Source organism: Drosophila biarmipes, chromosome 2L (genome assembly GCF_025231255.1).
Source record: "Drosophila biarmipes strain raj3 chromosome 2L, RU_DBia_V1.1, whole genome shotgun sequence".
In the NCBI taxonomy this organism is placed as follows: Eukaryota; Metazoa; Arthropoda; class Insecta; order Diptera; family Drosophilidae; genus Drosophila; species Drosophila biarmipes.
Genome location: NC_066612.1, coordinates 18,436,717 through 18,457,416, shown reverse-complemented (window position 1 = coordinate 18,457,416; position 20,700 = coordinate 18,436,717). Strand labels below are relative to the sequence as shown.

Below are 20,700 nucleotides of genomic sequence, written 5' to 3'. Positions count from 1 at the left end.
TTGCCTTGTCACCTCGAACCGAACATGCTTAGTTTGGTTTTAAATATTATCTTTATTACGCTCTCAAGGCCAATAATACATACATTTTTGTGTTCTGATATTATAAGATTTGAAAATTTAAAATTTCGACTGCTTGGATAGAAAATTATCGCCTTGGTATCGTCAATGGCGTACAGTACGTTACCACCATCATAACCTTGTCCTCGCTCGATTTCACCTTAATTGAATGACACTCTAGTTAAATTTAAGTGATTGGTTTATGGAGTAAAATATGTGCTTCTATTGCAAGTTTAAAATGTAGTGTTCTGTTCTCATCAAGAAAATTCGGTCATATCGACAAATCTAAATTAATTTCACTTTACAATACAAAGTTTTGACAATTACAGACACATAAACGGCATTATAGATCGTACTTTTTGATATTCTTCACCCAATATTATGCTTGCTGATCTTCTATTTCCCTCTTTCTCTCGTTCCTTGACAAAACAAATCCCTTCAACTTCTACAAATCAAAAGGAACAAAACAAAATGGATCGTTTCTCGTATTCACAGACAACTTCCAATTATCAAAATCAATCTTAATTTTCTCTCTAACGATTTGCATTCCATTCTCCTTCAATTCCATTCCTAACCTGCCCCAAATTAAGCTGATGCCCTTCTCTTAGAAGCTCATGTAGCCACGGGAGGTGGAGCGACGCCTAGCACACAGATAAGAGATTAGAACGACCAGAATCAGTGCAGCTAGGGCAATTCCAACGGCAATGGGCACTACGTCCGACGTTTCGGAGCTATCGCAGTCGTGCACAGTCGAGAACCCAGTGGCGTTGGTCGCCCGGAAGGCCTCCACCTGGACTTGACTGACACTGATCCATCCAATCAACTGCTTAGCATCGATGGTCTCGGTCAGATTCATCTTCTGAACTCGTGTGCAATGGTAGGACATCTTTTCGGGCGTCTTGAACTCTCCATCGCTCCTATGAATCAGCTGAAGCGTTTGGTTTTCTGCAATAACCAGATTACTTTACTCTTCTTCGTTTACGAGATTGTATAACTTTAGCTACATACCCTTGGCGTCGGGGAAGTCTTCGGCCAGCAAGGTCAGATGGATTTGAATGGAGGAGAGCACAGTGGTGTCGTTCTTTTTGTCGAAATACATCAGCAACGACTGCTTGGAAGTCTCTGGCCCCCAAATCAGATGAACATTCTGGGTGGTCTGTCTATCGCACTCCTTGTCTTCCACTGTGGCGTTGCTGGGAATGTTGTAAAGACCATGGGTAAGGTTTCCATCTGAAGAAAAATATGTATAGGTCGTTAGTCAGGTAACTCTTAAAATTCTAGTGTTTACTTACTCTTGTCCTCGTAGGTGAAGTTTAGCTGTGCTGCCATTTGAAGCATAATGCAGGAGGCATTCCAAGTGCCCACGGAGGGCGCCGGGAATGGCTGAGGAGCATGGGTAGTAGTTGGCACTGGTGCTGGTGTGGTCGTCGTCTTTGGTGGCTCAGTGGAGGTGGTTGGCGGGATCGTCGAAGTTGAACTGGTGGTGATTGGCTTCGCTGTAGTGGTAGAAGTCGTTGATGTTGAGGTTGATGCGGTTGTGTTGACGTTCAGTGGTTGTTCCGAAGTCGTATCGGGAGTCTTGATATCCGGCAAACTGATAAATTTTTGAGAGAGCACTAAAATGAGAGGGTTATGAATTTTAAAATTTTTCATCTTTTTAGAGCTTAGTTTCCCTTTTTAACTAGCCAGCATAAGCCCCAAAATCAATAATCTAGGGGTAATTTTGATTCCTTCGAACAAAATCTGGAATACGTATAACGATCAACTATAATCACAATTCCTTTGTTCCACTTTATCGAAACTCTTTACCAGTAACCATGAATATGCGTCATTTTGCACTCGGTGAATAATTTACTTCCGTTCTTACAGAGTGATAAAGGAATGAAATTTGCGGTGTGCAGCAGAAGTTGGCACTAGTTGCAGATATGCATATTTGTTGAGAACTTAAAAGTGATTATACGAGTTAAGAGGAATGTCATTCAGCAATGCGGGGTCGCTCGATTGATGATAAAACCAACAAAAGAAGGCATTTTCCAGCCTCAGAGTTCAGTTTTATCTACGTTGCTTTTCTGCTCATTCTGACTACTCGTATTTCAAAAACAAATCGAAGTCCAACTTGTTGTTGCTTCCCCATCGGTATGAGTGAGTCATCCACTAATTGAGGCATATTTTTACTTTTATACCCATTATTTTTCCCATGGAATCTGTTTTAAACTAAGCATTCAGTGCGCGGTCACGGATCCACCCACGGCCCCCCGTTCTAGTTCAATGCCGTTGGGTAATGCAGTCCAGAGAGATGACCTTTAAATGCAAGTTAAGCAGGCACACAGCACAGACTGAGGAAAGGCAGGCAGAAGACAGCAGACAAGGGGCGTGTCGCGCCTTAGTAGACATGTAATACACTTTTCCGGCGAAGAGGGAGAATGCTGGGAAAATAAATAGCATGTGGTAATACGATTTATTTCCCCACCACCAAGCTGCTTCAAAAAGTTAAGGAGCAGGGGTACGATTGGATACGATAAACATAGTTCCTACTTTTTTCGTTAAGGATATGTACTTTATTTAAACTCTCACGTGAAGGTCAAGTTATGAGCATTTAATGACATGACAAGTATGTGGTGGGTAGATGAAACTGAGTACGTAAACCTTCCGATAAACTCAGCACGTTTGTAATCGGATAAGTGAATCAAAGGACAGTCATCTTTTAAAACGAAGGTTTAGGTGTACAGGTTTTGCTATAATTCAATTACTTTGCACAATAAGTTGGTGTTGTTCCTAAAACTTTCCGATTCTCCTGGTCCTATCAGCGAGACTATCGCATATGCGAACTATGTGTGCCACATGCGGGAAGTACATACATTGCAGACGCACATAAGTAGTTGTGAAATCAAATGCAAATACCTCGGCCTATGGAGATTAGCAGTGGAAAAATAGCAGCCATGCCCAGACCACAAGAACCAGAAATCGGAGACTGCAAGTGACATCAGCCAGAAGCGGAGTAGTGCCAGGGTGCCTGGGGAATTACCGTCCACAAAAGACGCCCCCATGGGCGATAAGCGGAGAACAATGGGCCAGCGAGTTGGGCAAATAAATAACAATTTAGAAGCAGGCGAGAATCAAGTGTAATTATGTGGCCGACGAAGGGAGGCGAGGGCACGGCGATGATAAATAGAATGGGCCTGCATGGCGGTGGCGGGATGCATGGGATGTACGTATGGCTTTATCTAGCTATTCTCGGGATGCAGTGAGCAGTGGTCGGTGCCAAAAGAGGGGCGGGGGAGGGGCCTGGGCCGTAACAACGGTAAGAGCCACCATTTTGGGAACCCATTAGAACCCGAACCCATAGGTATGTACATACATATGTAGTGACGGAAAAAGGGCAGCGACTTGGAGAAACTGTGGAACTGCAGTGCTGGCGTAGTATTATTTACCCTTTGTTCGGGACTCTCGAAACTCTTTCTAGTTTCGTTTTTTAAACCTTTTTTGCAGATAAAACTCAACAACCGCACTGGCCCAGCTGGTTACGTGAGCGCGAGCGAGACGGCAATCGAGGGGCGGCGAGTAAACGACAAATATAAATAATTTGCGATGAATAAGCACATTGAACAAAGGCCTCCAGCGCGGCGCAGTTTTTTCGCTGGCGAAAATAAAGGGTTTCCGCAGTTTTCCATCACTTTGCCCACTCACCTGCGCCATTTAGCATCAGCAGGGCCGAGCACAGCAGCAACTTGCTGGCGAACATATTGAATGCCGTCTGTGTGTAAGGTTGTGCTGCGATTTTCCAATCCAATCTGCTCAGTTCACTCCGCTGGCGAAACTTCTGCTTGTTGTTGCTTCGTCCGAGTTAGTTTTTATTTTCCCCTTTTTCCCACAGCTCGGGTGAATAGTGTGGCCGGGCGTCTCGATAGAATGGTCCCAACAACGCAATAGCACCGTCAACTCGTTATCGATAACGATTGCAGCGCACAGGGTGCTCCACAAATAGCGGACCAGCTGAACCTTGAATTTAGGTCAGCTGTTTTACAGCCGATCTATACAAAGGTCAACCACTGCCATTTCTTGAAAGAAAAGCCGCTCAGAGTTAATATTTGGGTGCTGGTATTTGTAGATTAGGTTGATGTACACATTTAAATTTCGTTTAATCTTTGTGCTATTTAATATTTGAAGTTCAGCCGAACTGGCATCACTCATAGTTATCGATATTTCACAAAATTGCTACCACTTTAATAATATGTAGTATTGCCACTTCGTCGGAATTGTTTTAATTTTAAAATAACCGTTGGATGAAAAACGGTTGTGTGTATATTTTTCTTCAAATAAAAAGTACAATAACGTTTTTTAAAAAAAGTCTTATTTTGCAATAGCATTTTAGTAATAATAAGGGTTTTACGTTTTTTCAAGAAAATGTTTGTATTCGCCCAAGGAATAGTCTTTTCAAAAGTGCATTAAGTGCGTTGGATGCCAGAAAGTTTCGTGATAGCAAACCCTCTATGTTTTTAACGACTAATCATTAACATAGGAGTTTACAATACCCTAATAACCTAATAATAGCCATTTGTTTAATTGAAAATAATTGTACATATATTGCAAATAGCATGCGTGTGATTGTGGCAAACGAGTTGTTACTTAATCCAAGACGCCGGCGCGTTCAAAGTGCGGTAACGAATAGCGGAGCGTCTCCGCCAGTCGGCGCGACTCGAACATCTGACGCAACTTTTGCTTGGCGAAGTCGGCGTCCTTGAAGCTCTCCAGGTTGTTGTCGGCGGTCTGGGCCTTGTCCTGGCTGACAGTGGGGAAGATGCCGTAGCTGGCGAAGAAGCCATAGGCCTCGCGGCGGTGCACCTCCTCCAGGATCTGGTCGTAGCTGGGCACGGGGACTCCCAAATCCAGATCGAGAAGCGTCTTGGCCAGCCGATCGTGGTAGCAGCGCAGCAATTGGGGTCGCCGGTGACGCAGTACGTCCAGGGTGAGGCTGGTGTAGAAGAAGTAGTTGAGGTCGATGCCCGGACTGCCCCACACGCTCAACTGAAAGTCGATGAGGATGAGGTCCTGCGGACGCTTCGCTGCATCGTACTTAAACAGCATGTTGTTGACCCACAGGTCGCCGTGGTTGAGCACCTTGATCTCCTTCTCCAGCGGCGCCTGACTGCGTTCCAAATTAGCCCGCTGGTTCTCCATGTACTTGCCGATCTTAGCGGCGATCCGTTCGAACCCAGGCCACGAGCTCACCAGTCTGTGCAGCTCCTTGCCATTTCCCGAGAAGAATCGCATCAGCAGACCGTCGTTGTCCAGTCCCTTTGGTGAAAGCATGCCATCGGTATAGGCATCGAAAATGTGGGGATCCTGCGTAGTCCAAGGTGGTTCAATTAAGGATAGGCCGACTAACTCCGTTGAAATCTACTCACCAGCACCGCCAGAGCCATTGAAGTGGCGTGAAACTCCGCCAGGCGCTCCATGACCAGCTGGCAGTGATCCTCGTCCAAGCCTTTTTCTCGGGACGCCATCACAAAGCCCAGCTGGCCCAGATCTTCGAAGACGAGGGTGTTCTCCGGTTGTTTTACGCACTGGTAGAGTCTGCGGATTGCCACCACACATAAATGTCTTACTTGGAAAATCAATTAAGTCGAAGTAATCCACTTTAAAATCTCTTTTTAATATTATTTTATATTTTAGAAACATCGATTTTATAATATGTTTATAAATATGCAAAGTGGAGTAATTAATAAACTATAATAATAATAAACAAATTCAACCTTAAATTTCATATAATAAATCTTCATATTTTTAAGACGCTAATGTCCTAGGAATTGAATTTAATTTACCACTTTGGGAAAATTAGTTTGAAATATTATTTGATGTTTTTAAATAGTAGGGACTGTAAATAATGATTATTGATATTTTTTGTATCTAAAAATTACCCACTAAGGATCGACATACGGAAAGGAATATAGTGATTTTCTTTTTATTAAAATAGGAAACAGTATCTTATCGGCATTGGAACCTATTCGAAAGCGATTTTGAGGTACAATATATATGAGAATAACTAAACTCCTAAAAATGTATTTATATTAAAATCGGCGATGAAAAGCATTATCATAATATGAATAGTTTTCAGTGTTAAATGGGATAATATAACTACACTCAGAAATATTCCTTAACCACTCACTTTGGTCCGAACCGCCGCTTGCACTGCATCATGAGCTCCAGCCGGGGGAGAACTTCGTAATATGTGATTTTCTCCTTGAGGTACACTTGAAGATCGTTAATAAACTCCACTGAATCCAGGCGGGGGATGCTCTTCACGATAAATACGATGTCCTGTTCCGAATGATCGGGTCGCTGGAAGGATACTTTCGCCCGGTAAATCTGGCTGCAGTAGTTCTCCCCCGTGCTGCTGCCCATCCGAATATGTATGGCCAGCAGTTTCACTCGCGCGGTTCGCAGAGCCGTCTCAAGAACCTCCTCGAAAAAGGCTGCATCCAGGTGTTTGGGTGGAGCAAGCACGTCCGCGTCGAAGGTAATGCTACACATTTTGCGATCGTCTGAGAAGTAGCAAGCGTGCGGTTCGCAATTTATAACCGTGTCATCGGAGCTCCGGCTATGATCTGACTTGAATCCAGCAGCGCAATTAATTATAGTTATGTGTACCCGGTTAAATGTAGTGCTGTTCTTTATATAGTTATATAGCTATTTAATAGGCGACAACGAGATGTCTAATTTTTCGATATTTTTCAACACGCAAGGCTGAGACGTCGATCTTTTTTGGCGTACTTAACTACTAATTTGATATTCTGAATTCTGTTTGCGTCTGCTTTCCATACTGTTGATGGATTCCACCTGCAGCGATGGACAGCTCATTATCTTATCAAGTTTCGATTCCAATTTGCATTACCACAACTCGTTCTTGATAACGTAACGCTTTTCAGTCAAGTGTTAATCCGAAGTTAATTAATTAATTAATCGCTTACGCAATACTAATCGTAATGAAATACAAATAAAAAAGGTTCCCAAAAATGTACAACAAATAAAACACTTCATGTGTTTGTTTTTTGTTTATTTGGAATTACTTAATTCCATATCAACATAATATTTTTATTGAATTCAGTAAAATTTTTCAAACATTTCATTTTTCGTTACTCGTACATGACTTTGTTTTTAGGGTTTTTCTTCAAGTTTTATGTAGCTTTGGTTGTTCTCCTTCTCCATTTTCCGTTGATGTTCTTTTACTTCTTGATGTAAGTTCCATTTAATATTACAGCTTACATATTTTATGACCTTTTAATATTTATATTTTTATAGTTAAACTTAAATAATACAAAAAGCAGTGTTTGGTTTTCGTCTTGTTACCCACATTTTTAGTTTTTCCTGTGATTCTATAGAGGATTTGTTTAACATTAATTAAAGCAATTTGAATGTTCAGATTTTCTAAAGTAGACAACGAAATCGAATTTATTTATTGAATAACATCCTTTCAGATTTATGAACTTTTTAACTAAAACATGTTATTGTTGTTTTAGTACATATATATTTAGTAACTACTATGAATTAGAGCTTTCCTTTTGTGTATCATCGTAAACTAAATTTATTAAGCTTCTTCTAATTTCTCGTGTATGGGATTTTTTAAAATTAATTTTAAATCTATTGTGTTTGTTGAAAATCAAAACCATAAATGTATGCATACTTAAATGTAATTTTCCATTGTTTCTTCATTTTGTTTACCATTTATGTATATAACATTTGCATATATTTATATGTATATATATGCTTACACCTATGTAGCTTAATTTAATACAGTTTCTTTTATTTTTCTAGTTCTTTTTATTTTTCTAATGCCGCTAATTTTCCCATAATGTTTCGTTTATTTTGTAAGTATTTATACCAATTGCAAATAAAAGAAAAGTCAACAAATTTTCGGTAAACCATTTTCATATTTGTCTTTTTGCCTTGCAACTTTTGGTTTTTTTTAAACACGCCGCAGTGTTTCTCACTTTTCTGTGGGAGATCTTAAAAAATTAGCATGTTAAGGAAACATTTTTCCTGAAGTGGTGGCGGCCTGATTTGCTATTTTTCATAGCGAAAGTTCAATAAGATTATTGGACATATAATTGTGTGATTATGTGAAGTCCTTTAAACAATTATTGAAAAACCGTCTTGAAATTTTTTTGAACATTAATTGTTGTTGCCCTGCGTTTGCATCAAGGTTTGGTTGTCGGTTTACATACAAAAATGTCAATTTTAATGGTTTTTATATTTCTTTACGCTTTATTTTACATACATAAAAAATGGCAGTTTATATATATGCTTGTTAAATATAATTTGTTTAAATTGTGTGCTAGTAGTTGCCGCTAGTGAAGAATGGAAATTCTTTAAAGTAATCTTATTTTTGTGGAGTAATTGGCAACCGCTGACAGGCGAGACCAATCTGAGACTGAAGAAAATCAAGTTTTTAATTGAATTTTTGTAAGCTATAGGGTTCAAACATTTACTTGGCAGTTTTTTCATTTATGTGTTTATTATATACTTTGTTATGGAAAATATTTATTCGTTTTGTTTACAAGATCTTTTTACCCTAGATAACCTATTAATATTTATCGGCGGTTTACGGGGAACACACTTTGCCGGGACAAACTAAATAGAACGACGTCTCCAAGTCTAATTTTGTGCGTGAAAATCTCGTCATGAAAAATAAACCTATAACTTTAGATGGGTAGCTCAATTCAATTTTTACTCTGCCCGCGGTTACCTGGACATTGACGAACAATTTGTTTCAAATGATCTCCCAACAGGTATTTCTTTTGTCACATGATGACAATTTTTTCAGTAATTTCATTATACTACTTAACTAATTACTTTCACATTATAATTTGTTAAGCTTAGTCTTAGGAAAACATGCACTAGCAAAGATTTTAGAAAACAATTTTTTTATTTTATTTCATTAGAATTCTGCGTGCCTTGAATTCTTAAGAACTTTCTTCAGAAGTATTCCTTAATCAACTTAAAATGGTTAAAACCAAATTCACTTCTTGAGGCCAGATAGAACTTTTTAAAAACGTAGGAGTTTAATGAAAATGGACAAGGGGTCGACTTTACCAACTCTGGTCCAAACAGAGTCCTTTTTTAATATTTCAGTTAAGGTTCATTTTATGAAAGTATGTATTTTTTCATAATACATTTATTTCTTCATTTAATTTTCCATTCAAATTCAAGTTGTTATTTATTCTCTGCATCGTGTTCTGCTCTTTGGCAAAACTCTTTAGCATTTTATTAGGCTTGCCACCTTACATTACTCTTAAAAATTACACTAGTTAAAGTGGATGGAAAAAGGGATAATTATTAAGCTTTTGTTATGCCGGTTGCGAGCTTTTTTTCGAGTATTTTTTTTGGGAAAATAGACAGCTTTGTGTTAAGATAGTTGAGGCTCAAATATTTATATTTATATTTATATCATATTCCGAGTCTGGTCATCGGCTTGTCTGTGAGTAAATAAAAAATTAATATAATTCAAATTAATTAAATGAGATTTTCTGTTCTGAAAAGGGGGAAGGACTGCACTATGGTATTTTTCATTTAAGGATTCGCTGTAAAACATACGAGATGGAAACGGATTTTTTTATATAGTTAAAACAACTTGGATTTATTTATATTATTCTTGTGGTGTTGTATACATAATATATTTTTATTTTATATGTTCTTCATCATTATTGTAACCAGTAACCTCTGTACTCTTATTTCAGCTATTTATTCTGTTCGCTTCATTTATATTTCTTGAAATTAGATTTTTTCATGCGACTCACCCAATAATGGTCTTGGATTTGGGGGTTTCAATAATAAGTGAAGAATATTAATTTTAAATATGTCTTGCTTTGCTTTTCAGTTTTTCTTTTTATTAAGATCGCCGCGTCTTAGTTTGTCATTCGCAGACCTTGCTTTCTTTTTTATTTAAGAATCTACGATTTAAGTTGTTCTTTCTTTATAAATGTAGTATTCAAACAATTTAGTTTTATGCGTTTGGAATGTAATTTCTCATGCGTGGAAATGCTGCTTTCTGCTTACACTTAAAACAAATTTAACAAAATGTATTTCGGAATCCTAAGCAATTTATTATGCTGTCTGTTATGGGTGCTGACGAGAAGGGGCTAGAGAAGTGTGGGTATAAAGATATATATATATAAAGATATATATATCTATTTATTTATATGACCCCAATTGTACAACTTGTATTTATATATATATATATTTTCTTTAAATGCCTTAAAAAAATATACATATATATACACACCTATTTGTTATATATAAATAATTTGTAAATGTTCAAATAATTTTGGTTATCATTTAAGTACAATTGATGTTTTGCATTTTAAAGGTTTCTTCGCTGCGCTGTTTGTCGTTTATATGTTTCTTGTGGTTCCTGTTCCAAAAATGACACTAACAAACCAATACGAATTTCTTAAGAAAATTATTTTTTTGTTTTGGTTTCGTTAAAAGTTTATTACTGATAATTTTTATTTGCTGCCTAAATTATGAACTAAATAAAACTGTCCTAAAAAATAAAGGTTTTTGTGTGATTCTGTGTGGGGGTGTTCTTTAATTAGCGTTGGGTAGGTTTTTATTTTGTTTAGCTTCTTTTATTTTGCTTTATAGGGCTAGATTTTTCTTTAAGTTTTTCATTTTCTTCTTGTAGCTTCGTGTTTTTAATTTTGTCTTTGGTTGCTGCTGTATCTCGCATGTTTTTATTGCATTAACTAGTTGTTTATGCACTGCTACATTTTCTTGTTTCGGTTTTTTGTGTGGGTTTTGTTGCTGGTTTTCTATACTTCTTTCTTTTCTTTTAATTCAATTTCTCTTAGATTCTTCGATGGCCGTTTCCTTGATACTGAAGATCCCTCCTGACCGATGTACTGTCCTCAACGCATCTCTTAGTCGACCATCAACTCGAAGTGAACGGAGCCTCTTCTGTCCGAGCGGTCGTGGTTGATGTTGCGGGCCCAAGCTTTGCACTCAATGTTGATCAAAACGCCGGCTGGAAGGTAAAAAAACAATAGACAATATTAATATAAATATAACAACATTTAATGGTATAAATATAAGTTAAAAATGTACAAAAATGTCATAAAAATAAATTAGGGAATTCGAAAAACCGATGAGGTCGACAATCATTGAAATGTGAACACTGTTTTGACCTGTTTTCAATTCTATTTAACATGTATTTCATTTTGTAGTCTAGTAATCTAATTTCGGTCTTCTGCTACAACGTAGAAAATGTTCTTTTATCTGGTTTCCCCTTTGAGGCCTTTTGTTGTGACCTATTTATAAAAACAATTACAAGCCGAAGTGCATAGAAAATGTAAGACAATGAAAGTTTAAAAGGACGCACTTCCTGTTGCATCCTAAAGATTTTTTTATACTGAGCATGGCGAACTTTATTATTAGTATTTATTGCACCATAAAATTTAGCTTGTCGTGGTCCGTTTAGACTTAAACAATGGAGTATAAGAACGGGTTCCGTAAGTTGGCTGAATTAATATATAAAAGGTGGTTTAATAACCCAATTTGTATGAGTTCTGACTTCGGAATGGGTATGAAGGATCTATATTTCTCAACTTCAGTCGCAGCAAACGTTTTAAATAAAAGTAGCGGAAGTCGCATTGGATTTTACTTACTTTCAACGGTAAATTGAACAGCAACAATGGGCGGTATGTATCCCTGAATGTTTTTGAATGGGAAGTAGTAACGAGGGAATCCCATGCGTGGGTAGTAGTCACGGGCCTTAATGTTCTCGACATCGGCAGGATTCTCACCCTCGCACGAGACCCACACCACATTTGTCTAAAAGAGGAAGTTGAGAGATTAAAAATAAGTTGCTGTATTATAATAATGCATTTTCTGCACACTCACCTCATGGGGTCGCAGGCTTTGCTTCTCCTTGATGTGCTGTTTCAGTTCATCGGGCATATGCTCTGGCAAGGTCTTTGAATCGTTGTAAATTTCTGGTACCCAATTGTAAATCTAAAGCAACGTTTGTCCCATATCAAAATAAGTTAGTATTTTACCCAGTGGATGAAGTCGGTTACCTTATTTAACTTTAGGAATATGCATGGCCTGGCCACAGGATAGCCGAAGCTCTTATCAGCTGTACAAGGTGCGAAGGTCGAGACATCAATGCCGCAGACTTTGTCTTCTTGTGGGGGGTTTTCGAAGCTGCAGTTGACTTGATTCTGCTTCTCGAGGTCCTCGTAAGCTATGGATTGTATGGAACACAGTTTAAAAACGATCCCCAGTGATGACTTTGGCGAATGGCATAGCCTACATATCTGGATAAATATTGTCTACTGTCTAGCAATAAGGTCATGTATTTTTTTTTTGTAAGAACCAAGTTTAACTTACTGTGATCTTATTATTGTCGGATTTCAAAAATCAAAATATTTAAAAACATTAACTCAACAGTTAGAAAAAAAAACATATAGCTTCGGATACCGATGCTTCAAAAAATTATTAATTGTAATAGGCACAATCCCCATATCAATTACTAAGAAGAAGGAAAACATCATGTTTTGTTAAAAAAAATGTTCTCAAAAAACTTTTTTATGGACGTGCGTGCGTAATAAAGTTTTAGGGTTTTTAACAAAAGTTAATAATATAATCTTAGAATTACTTACATTTCAGGAAACGGGAGGTCTCATCAACCCAGTATTTGTAATTATCCTTCTTCGATGCCTCGTACCAAACTAATGTGCTCTCAACATTCGCCTCTGGGGGCATTGGTCGGAAGCCAAGACCTAATAAAAAGGGGACATTAAATAACAATTATAAACAAATTTAAGAAAATGTGTAAATATATATTTTTTAAGATAATATCAAACGAGTTAATTTTAACGTGACTAAGATGATTACGCGTTAATAACTGTCAATTCTATTGTTACTTTCGAAAATTCCAAAAATTGGTTATTAAAGGAAGTGACTAACCTGGGTTGGATCCAATCAAACCATTGTCAAGCATCCATTTGGGCTTCTCATTGTCCAACGTTTGGTAAAATACCGTAAAAATGGCAGCAAAGAATCCAGTTAACGCCGCATAAAATATTATGTAGAATAGAAGAATTTTCGCTAAAAAGATTAAGAGAGAGAAAAGCAGTCAAAAATTGGTCAAATTAAAATTTTGAGGTACATCAAAAAAATGGCTAAACCTCTCAATTGCAAATTGCTTATCAGAAGCACCTAATAAATTAAACTGGAATTCCGAAAAATGTGCAACATTTTTGTTTGCCTTTTTACTTTTGACCTAGAGAGATTTATGACTATGAACATAAATTCTCATTTTATTGCTCACACGGGATGTAAAACATCAGTAATTTTCCGATCATCATCTTTATAATTGGCGTGAGTGGTTTGTTATTAGTAATTAAGGGGCTAACAAATGTGTCGTGTGAGTGGGTTGCCTCGTGGGAAAAAATTTGAACCTTGAATAAAGTATTTTATTCAACAATATATTTGTTTAACCTTTCTTCCCTTTGTTTATGTAAAGCAGGATGCGGTAGATTCACAAGGATAAATCTTGTTCGGCAGACTAATAAAAAATCATGGGTTTTTAAAAAATCTATTTTCCCTTATTTCCACTTGCCTTTTTATAGTGTTCTAAACTTTACTACGCGCAACCTTCGGTTGCCAGGTGAGGAGTGGTTGCTCCCATTGATTTGACGATTAGCTTGTGGGCCCTGTTTGTGAGTGTAAACACCTGACCAGGACAATCTAGAGCGAATTGGGACTGTTACGTATACGCCAGGTTGGCTCTCCCGCCCGACGCGCTCTCATCGGCGCTCTCCGCTTGCAAAGCGAACCGTCTCTTCCGCCCCCACCCCTCTACCGCTGCTCTATATATGTACATATTTTGAACTTTGACATTTCCACCGAGCTGCACTTTAGACTGCAAACTTGTAGCAAGCGGAGAGTAGGCTTACTGCCACCCACCCCCAACACACCCCACCGTTGCGTAGTCCTCTCTTTCTCTTCCGCTCTTTGGGTGCCACAGATTCGGCTTTTTTGCTACTTCTCCATTTTTGTTTCTTAGTGTTTATTCCCGTTACTCGTAGAGGAAATGGGTATACTAGGTGCGTCGGAACGTATGTAACAGGTAGAAGGAATCGTTTCCGACTCGATAAAGAATATATATTCTTGATCAGGATCACTAGTCGAGTCGATCTAGCCATGTCCGTTTGTCCGTCTGTTCGTCTGTCCGTCAGTCCGTCCGTCCGTTTGTCCGTATGAACACTGAGATCTCAGAAACTTTAAGAGCTAGGGGAGTGGGATTCCTTCTAACGCCCCAGCTCTATGCTAGAAAAAAATGTTAACTAAGATGTATAAATCTTATCAATACCTATCGATTGACCTAAAAAAATGTTTGCCACGGCCCCTTTAAAGCCCCCAAATGGCAAAAAGGCTTAAATCTCAATTTCCCCTTTGCTGCCTTAAGTAACGGGTATCTGATAGTCGAGGCTTTCGACATTAGCTTTCCTCCGAAAAATAAATATTAAATAATACATCCAGCATACCGAAATAAAAAAGATTTAGTTAGCTTGCTATTGATAAAGACATTCCCACAATGAATTCACGCACTCATTCATTCATGTATAAATTATTTACTATGCTTAATTGCCTTTTTAATTAAGAGCATCGAAAATTGTTTAACTTCAAACATTTAACTAAAAAGTTGCATGGCAATAAGAGCTGATATTTGAAACTGAAAACATTTCTAACGTGCATTGATGAACTCTTACCACAAAGATACAGTCTTTTAGACTTTTGAGTTTAATATTATGCAAATCTTTTCATACTCGATTGCTAATTGTGGTGTTACCCATTTTGAGGTTAACGAATTTAGCATGTAAGTATCTTTCTTTGAAGCCTGCAGTGCATTATTTAGCAGATGGTTCGCTAACTTTCAAGTGTCAGTGTAAATTGCTTTGTTTTCCATTTAATTGTTTTACTGATAGCCTCGTCTGCGCTGCAAGTTTATTTCAATAATTGAGTGCTAGATGTATACATACATATTTCTTAAATTGCTGATATGTTAATTGTGTCAATTGAAAAATGGACCGAGATTTCGTTAGAAAATAAAGAGATTTGCATTCAGTCATTAATAAAGAGTACTTTATGCAGGCAAAAGATTCAACTACCCAGCGATTGGAAAATTTATCTACGCCAATGTGTACCCGTTAGGAAAATCATTGGTATACCTTTAGGCTTAGGTCAACACAGTCATTGTTTGCTAAGCGGAGAAGAGAAAAAGGGCTATATCGGCTTAGCTTTGAAGTGGGTTACACACAGAGGAAAGCCGAGACCTTACGTTTACACCTCCCTCTTCATGTTGAAGCAATGAGGTTAGAATTGATTTTTGTTGAGAACTTTATTCAACGAATCCGAATTGCATGTCTCGAAGTGTCATTCACATCGCTAGTCATTAAAGAATAACTGGGTTATAGGCCATTTCGAATATGCCTAACTGTTAGATCAATGAAACTTTTGTTATAAAACAAAAATAAAAAGTAGCTTCTGGGTTTAAAAGTTGGATTATTTGGTATTACAATATTTATTACCATCAAAATTTTTTTTTTGAGTCAGGTCCAGGTCTGATGGTTGAGTAGTAATTAAGAATTAACATCGAAGGATCCCATCATATTTGAAAAATGTATTTTTATCATTTGTATTTTATACCTAGAATTTATTCGTCGCCATAAAATATTATTGAACATTTCGTGTTTGCGATGACACTTACGCACGACATGCAATGCTTCGTGAGGTTTCACTGCCTACAAGTACTCATCAATTCATGGTAAAAAGTTCCCATTATGCAATCGATAAAGTAATCAAAATGGAGTGAGTGGTAGCAAGTAATCTGTATGCGACCATTTGCACATTATTGATTTTAATATTTGGTGGTAAGTACGTGGTGGTAAACGCGTTTGGCGTCTACGGTTGCATCACAATAAAGGGGATTGTAAGACTGAAGTATAAAAGTCTGTAATGACCTTTAACAAATACTTTGCCGATAAAACGATTGCCTGGTTTTTATCAGAACAAATTATTCTTGGGTAAATAACTTTTTGATATCTAGCAGTAACTATCATTTCTTTGACGCATAATGCGATTACCAACAACGAGTGTGATTATGAACTTATGTTGTCTTAAAGCCTGCAATAAAATATGTATTACGAAGTTAGTTTGATAGAAGTTGGGGGAAAGTAGCAAGCATAAATATAGGTTTTTGCTGAATTTTTCTAATAGAGATTTGTGTGGGACCCACTTATATATCTATTTATATATCTATTTATAGAGATAAGCTGAGATAATTTTGGAATTAGCCATTTGATCGATGATTAGTTTGCGGTTTACGCGGTTTTATGTACTTACCCCAACTGGAACCGGTGCGTCCAAGGCATTGGCTAGTTTCACTGTTCCATAGGAATTTTTTGAAACCCTCCCATTTGCCCATTTTGACCGGCGGTGAGTAGTATTCACCAATTTTTTTATCGGCCATTGCTAAGCTTTTGTTTTCTTGGCGCTGTTGATTTCACTTGAATTACTTATTCGTCTTGTCACTCGGGTTGTTGAAGGGTGTCTTGTCTACCAAGCGAGTTCTTGTTAAACTATTTGTTACGTGTAGTTCTTTGTGGCTTAGGGTATAAGTTTAAGGTTTTAACGCTTATTGAATAATAATGAATTATATATATACTTTTTATTTATATATGTTTTTGGTGTTATTTTTTGGGTGAGTTTTTCTTAATCAACTGCTTTGGTACATCATTTTTTTGTTTTTTTTGCTGAATGTCTGTAACAGTATTTTGTTAAGAATTTTGCGCTAAATTTGTTTCGCTACTGAAAAATATAAAAAGAAATTTGGTTTAAAATTGTTATAAGCAGAAGAGTTTATGGTTATTTATTGCATTATTGTTTTTCGTTTATATAAGAGTGCTGTAGCCTCTTATTTGCTCGTGTACCATCCTAGCAATGGTTTTATGAACCAATCAATAGTTATTTTCACTGCTTATGTAAAATTTTCCTTTCACACATTTGGCTTTTGCCATACCTAGCTTTTTTCTTTTACCAAACTGCCTTCTTCTTGGCCGCGATTCGGCGCAGGGATACTTTATTCCTAAACAACCATATTTTCAGCTTCGTTAATTGTATTTTCCGTTTATCCAAATTTTTAAAGAGTTTTTTACATTAGTTTTAGACAAATATGAGCTCACTAGCGTAAACCAAATGGAAGTCACCTCTGCCGATTTCAGCCACACGCTCTGCCAACTGTTATGTAATCTCAAGTGTGGAAAAAAGCATCGGCAAGCCAAAGCCAGGCAGCGACGAGCATGCGCAGAGAACCGAAGGGAGCCGAAAAGCGTTGAAGAGAACGCTTCTGGAACGCTTCCTTGGAAGGTTATTTGTTCCCTTTCTCGGGGGTGGAGACGGCGATTGGGGGCTGGGGGTAGGGCCGGGCTTAGGGTTTGGGGTAGGGGCCCTTGCCATGAAAGTTGACAGCTGGGCGCCAGCTTAATGACAGTTTCGAGGGGGGCTTGGGCACGGTGGTGGGGTATGTACCCGCTGGGCTCAGCGCAAATCCGATCCTAGAAACCGCCGGGAATTGGTTTGCAGTTCTGCAGCAACCGCAGCGACAATGGCAACCCTGTTCGGCTGACGCCCAAGGGTAGGCAACACATTTTTTCGCAATCAACGGCGACAATGGGGAAGTCCCGAAACCGCCAGGCCAGATATCATGATGCGATGTTCATGCCAGCGCGCTTGTCGCAGGCTCTAGGACTTCCGTCCTGCCCCCTTTCCTTTCATGGAAGTAGTGCCCAGTGGGCACACACTCTCACACTCAGAAGTTCGCTTGGCTTGACTTACATTTGGTTCTGTAGCTGATGACGCCGCTGCCGACGTCGCTGTCTTTTCGCGGCGCTCATTGCGCAACGCGCCCGACTCGACTCGGCCCCACCATATAGCTACACAGCTATATAGCTTCTATTTCTGTTCCTACGGCTTTGGATGGCGACGGGTGGGTGGGCTGGCCGAGTGTGATTGTGACCAGGGAAGTGAGTGTGGGTGCCTAGCCTAGAAAAGGGCAAAGCGCACAAATGTAGGCAACGCACAAACACAAAGCTGGGGATACACAAATAGGCATCATTCCGTTCCCTTTGCGGTGCTTAGTGCGATTTTCTCAGTTACTCGGATCTCCTTTTCAATTCTTAGAAATCGATAGGTCCAGCGTTTTCGGTTCGAGCCAAACGTCCTTGACCCAAGGCTATCCTAGTGGAAAACCTTTCTTACACTATCTTCTAGATGTTCTTATAGGTACCATTCACTTGCACTAAAATTTCATTTTTTCGGGAATCTTATTCACTCACTCTCACACACGCACACTTCATTTTGCTAATCTGGCTTGAGCTCTGTTTTATTTTAGGGTCCTTCGCTATGGTTGCAGGCGAGAGAGCTAAGAAAAATCGAATTCCAGTATGTATATAAGTTTTACAAGGATATCTTTCCTGCTGTGTCGCAGTGTCCTCATTGCCCCGAGACGTCGACGTAATCAATGAAAATTTTTTTCTTGGCACAACGAGCTTTCTGTGTATTTATAGCAATAATTATCGGGGGCACTTGACTCGATTCGCATACGCTGCGGGTGGCTGCTTGGTTTATTTCAATCACTGTCTGCCGAACACATCGATAACTTTATTTATTTAACTTTGGGCTCGGGGCTCTCTTTTATGTAACCACCGAGATTTGTGGGGTTTTGGGGAATACGTAAGACTGCTATTCGCAGTGACACACATACAGAATGGGTTTCTTTCGCCTTCAAACGCTCCCCCTCTACGCAGACTTGCACATAATAGCTCCAGATAATGTGGTATATATGCAGATGCATATATGTACATATATGTGTGTGTGTATCTATGTGCCGTTAATCCGCCAGCGAATGCGAGTAGCAACCGTCCACAGTTAAAACGCCAATGATAGTGCCACCGCCATCGCCGCCGCAGCTTGCAGCTGGGCTCTCGGTTCGCTGGGGTTCGTAGAGGTTCGTCTGGGGTTCGTCCAGGTTCGTCTGGGCTCGTCCGGGCTCGTCTTCGTCTTCGGGTCCGCTCTTGAGCGGCATGTGGCGCCCACCGCCCCCGTGCGGATACCGCCAGCTCTCCCAAGCTTTGCGAGCTTTCTGCTCAGCTGGAATAGCTAGCTTGGGTGGCTTGATGGCCTGCTAGGTGGCCGTCATCCTCCTCTCTCTCCTCAGCCACGCAGAATGGTCAGGGGGTGGTGGTGGGTGGTTGTGGCTGCTCTGTGGTGTGTGGTGCAAGCCGAGCTCTCAGCTACTTTTGCACTGTGCCTTGCAGTTCGTGCATCCAGTGGCTGCCAAACCCTCCAATCCGTGCAGGTTATATGGCTAATGCCTTACTTACTAGGGTGCTTACGGATAACAAAAATGGGGTCAGTTGCACTAAGTCATCAGCCTAAATTGTTAGTCTCAAATTTAAAATATGTCAAAATATTTAAAGATCAGACTTTATTTTGAAATAGGTTCCGAAAATCTAACAAAAATGTGTTTCGATTAGTTACTCTATTTTTATGTTGTTCCAAAAAATATAATGGGAGACGGTATTTTATTGTTTAAAACTGAAACTAAACTGTTTTAAAAAATGTGTTTCGGACAATATTTTTTAGCCTTATGTTCATCGAGATATATTCGTAACTTTAAAAAATCTTTTAAGAAAATCTATTTTTAAAATAAAGTAAAAGTTCTCAGATAATATTAAGTAGGCCAATGCCCATTAACACTTACTAAGTGAAACACTTATAATGTTATGTTACGTTAAATTGTGTTCCCAAGCTGACCAAATTCGATTGAAACCTTCCCGCTCTACAATCGTACCCTAAAACTAAACGGGTATACCCACTTTAGAAGTTAAGATTACCAAGTGCTTTAGACCTATAGGTGGTGTACGTTCGATTCTACCTCAGAATGCTTAGACTTGTGCATGATAGGACCCACACTTATTACTAGAACAAATAAGCTCTAGAACGTTCCCCCCAGATATATCGTAAGCTGTTTTCTTCATATGCAGACACGAATAAGGTTCAATCGGCGCAGAAGCTTATCAATAGTCCCAGAGGCGACCGCCAAGACGAAGGCGGCAAACTTTCAGTTCCAGCGACAAGTTTTCAAATGCGGCGAATCCATTTGAGTCTTGCGCACTCTTATAAAGAGAAAGCCAGGGCGAGAGATGCTCTCGGGCTGTTCTGGTAACATAATACTTATTGATTAATTTCTCTTTGACGAGGAGTTTGGGTTGAAGTTCCTTCTGAAACCGATGCCGGTCGCTTTGGCAAGTTATATAAAACCTAAACGCAGCCAAAGACCACTTAGTCCACGCGACAGGCCTTGGTTTAACTTTATATTTGGAGAAGGGGAGGGCTTTCTTAGAATGGTGAGGTGAAAGATTGATTTTCGGGGGAGCATCATTTCTCCATAATACTTTCTCACTCGTCAATTACGTCACTACTCAGCTGATTGGGAAGTTGCGCGCAATTAGTTATAAAACACCGACTTTGGTGTGGCTTAACCTTTTCTGGGTATCTTTACTAAGTAAATACCTTTAGAAA

General features: G+C 38.9%; 3 protein-coding genes across 4 annotated transcripts; all 3 read right to left on the bottom strand.

Moving 5' to 3' along the window:
- Positions 1-32: 32 nt before the first annotated feature.
- LOC108034024 (lysosome-associated membrane glycoprotein 1) lies at positions 33-3,970 on the bottom strand. The gene is made up of 4 exons (XM_017108763.3): positions 3,745-3,970; positions 1,350-1,673; positions 1,066-1,287; positions 33-1,002 (listed from the first exon to the last, which is right to left on the bottom strand). The coding sequence occupies exons 1-4, from the start codon at positions 3,797-3,799 to the stop codon at positions 662-664; spliced, it is 942 nt and encodes a 313-aa protein (XP_016964252.1). The 5' UTR covers positions 3,800-3,970; the 3' UTR covers positions 33-661.
- Positions 3,971-4,579: 609 nt separating this feature from the next.
- Positions 4,580-6,683, bottom strand: LOC108033786 (uncharacterized). The gene is made up of 3 exons (XM_017108392.3): positions 6,224-6,683; positions 5,463-5,631; positions 4,580-5,400 (listed from the first exon to the last, which is right to left on the bottom strand). The coding sequence occupies exons 1-3, from the start codon at positions 6,586-6,588 to the stop codon at positions 4,684-4,686; spliced, it is 1,251 nt and encodes a 416-aa protein (XP_016963881.1). The 5' UTR covers positions 6,589-6,683; the 3' UTR covers positions 4,580-4,683.
- A 413-nt stretch (positions 6,684-7,096) lies between these two features.
- Positions 7,097-19,056, bottom strand: LOC108033787 (sodium/potassium-transporting ATPase subunit beta-2). 2 transcript variants are annotated; one of them, XM_017108396.3, is made up of 8 exons: positions 18,881-19,056; positions 16,462-16,926; positions 13,021-13,161; positions 12,714-12,833; positions 12,129-12,295; positions 11,953-12,063; positions 11,718-11,883; positions 7,097-11,077 (listed from the first exon to the last, which is right to left on the bottom strand). In XM_017108396.3, the coding sequence occupies exons 2-8, from the start codon at positions 16,586-16,588 to the stop codon at positions 10,974-10,976; spliced, it is 936 nt and encodes a 311-aa protein (XP_016963885.1). In that variant the 5' UTR covers positions 16,589-16,926; positions 18,881-19,056; the 3' UTR covers positions 7,097-10,973. The 2 variants fall into 2 exon arrangements, with proteins under 2 accessions (XP_016963885.1, XP_050741556.1); XM_050885599.1 differs by lacking the exon at positions 18,881-19,056 and adding an exon at positions 17,138-17,260.
- Between the last annotated feature and the right edge of the window lie 1,644 nt (positions 19,057-20,700).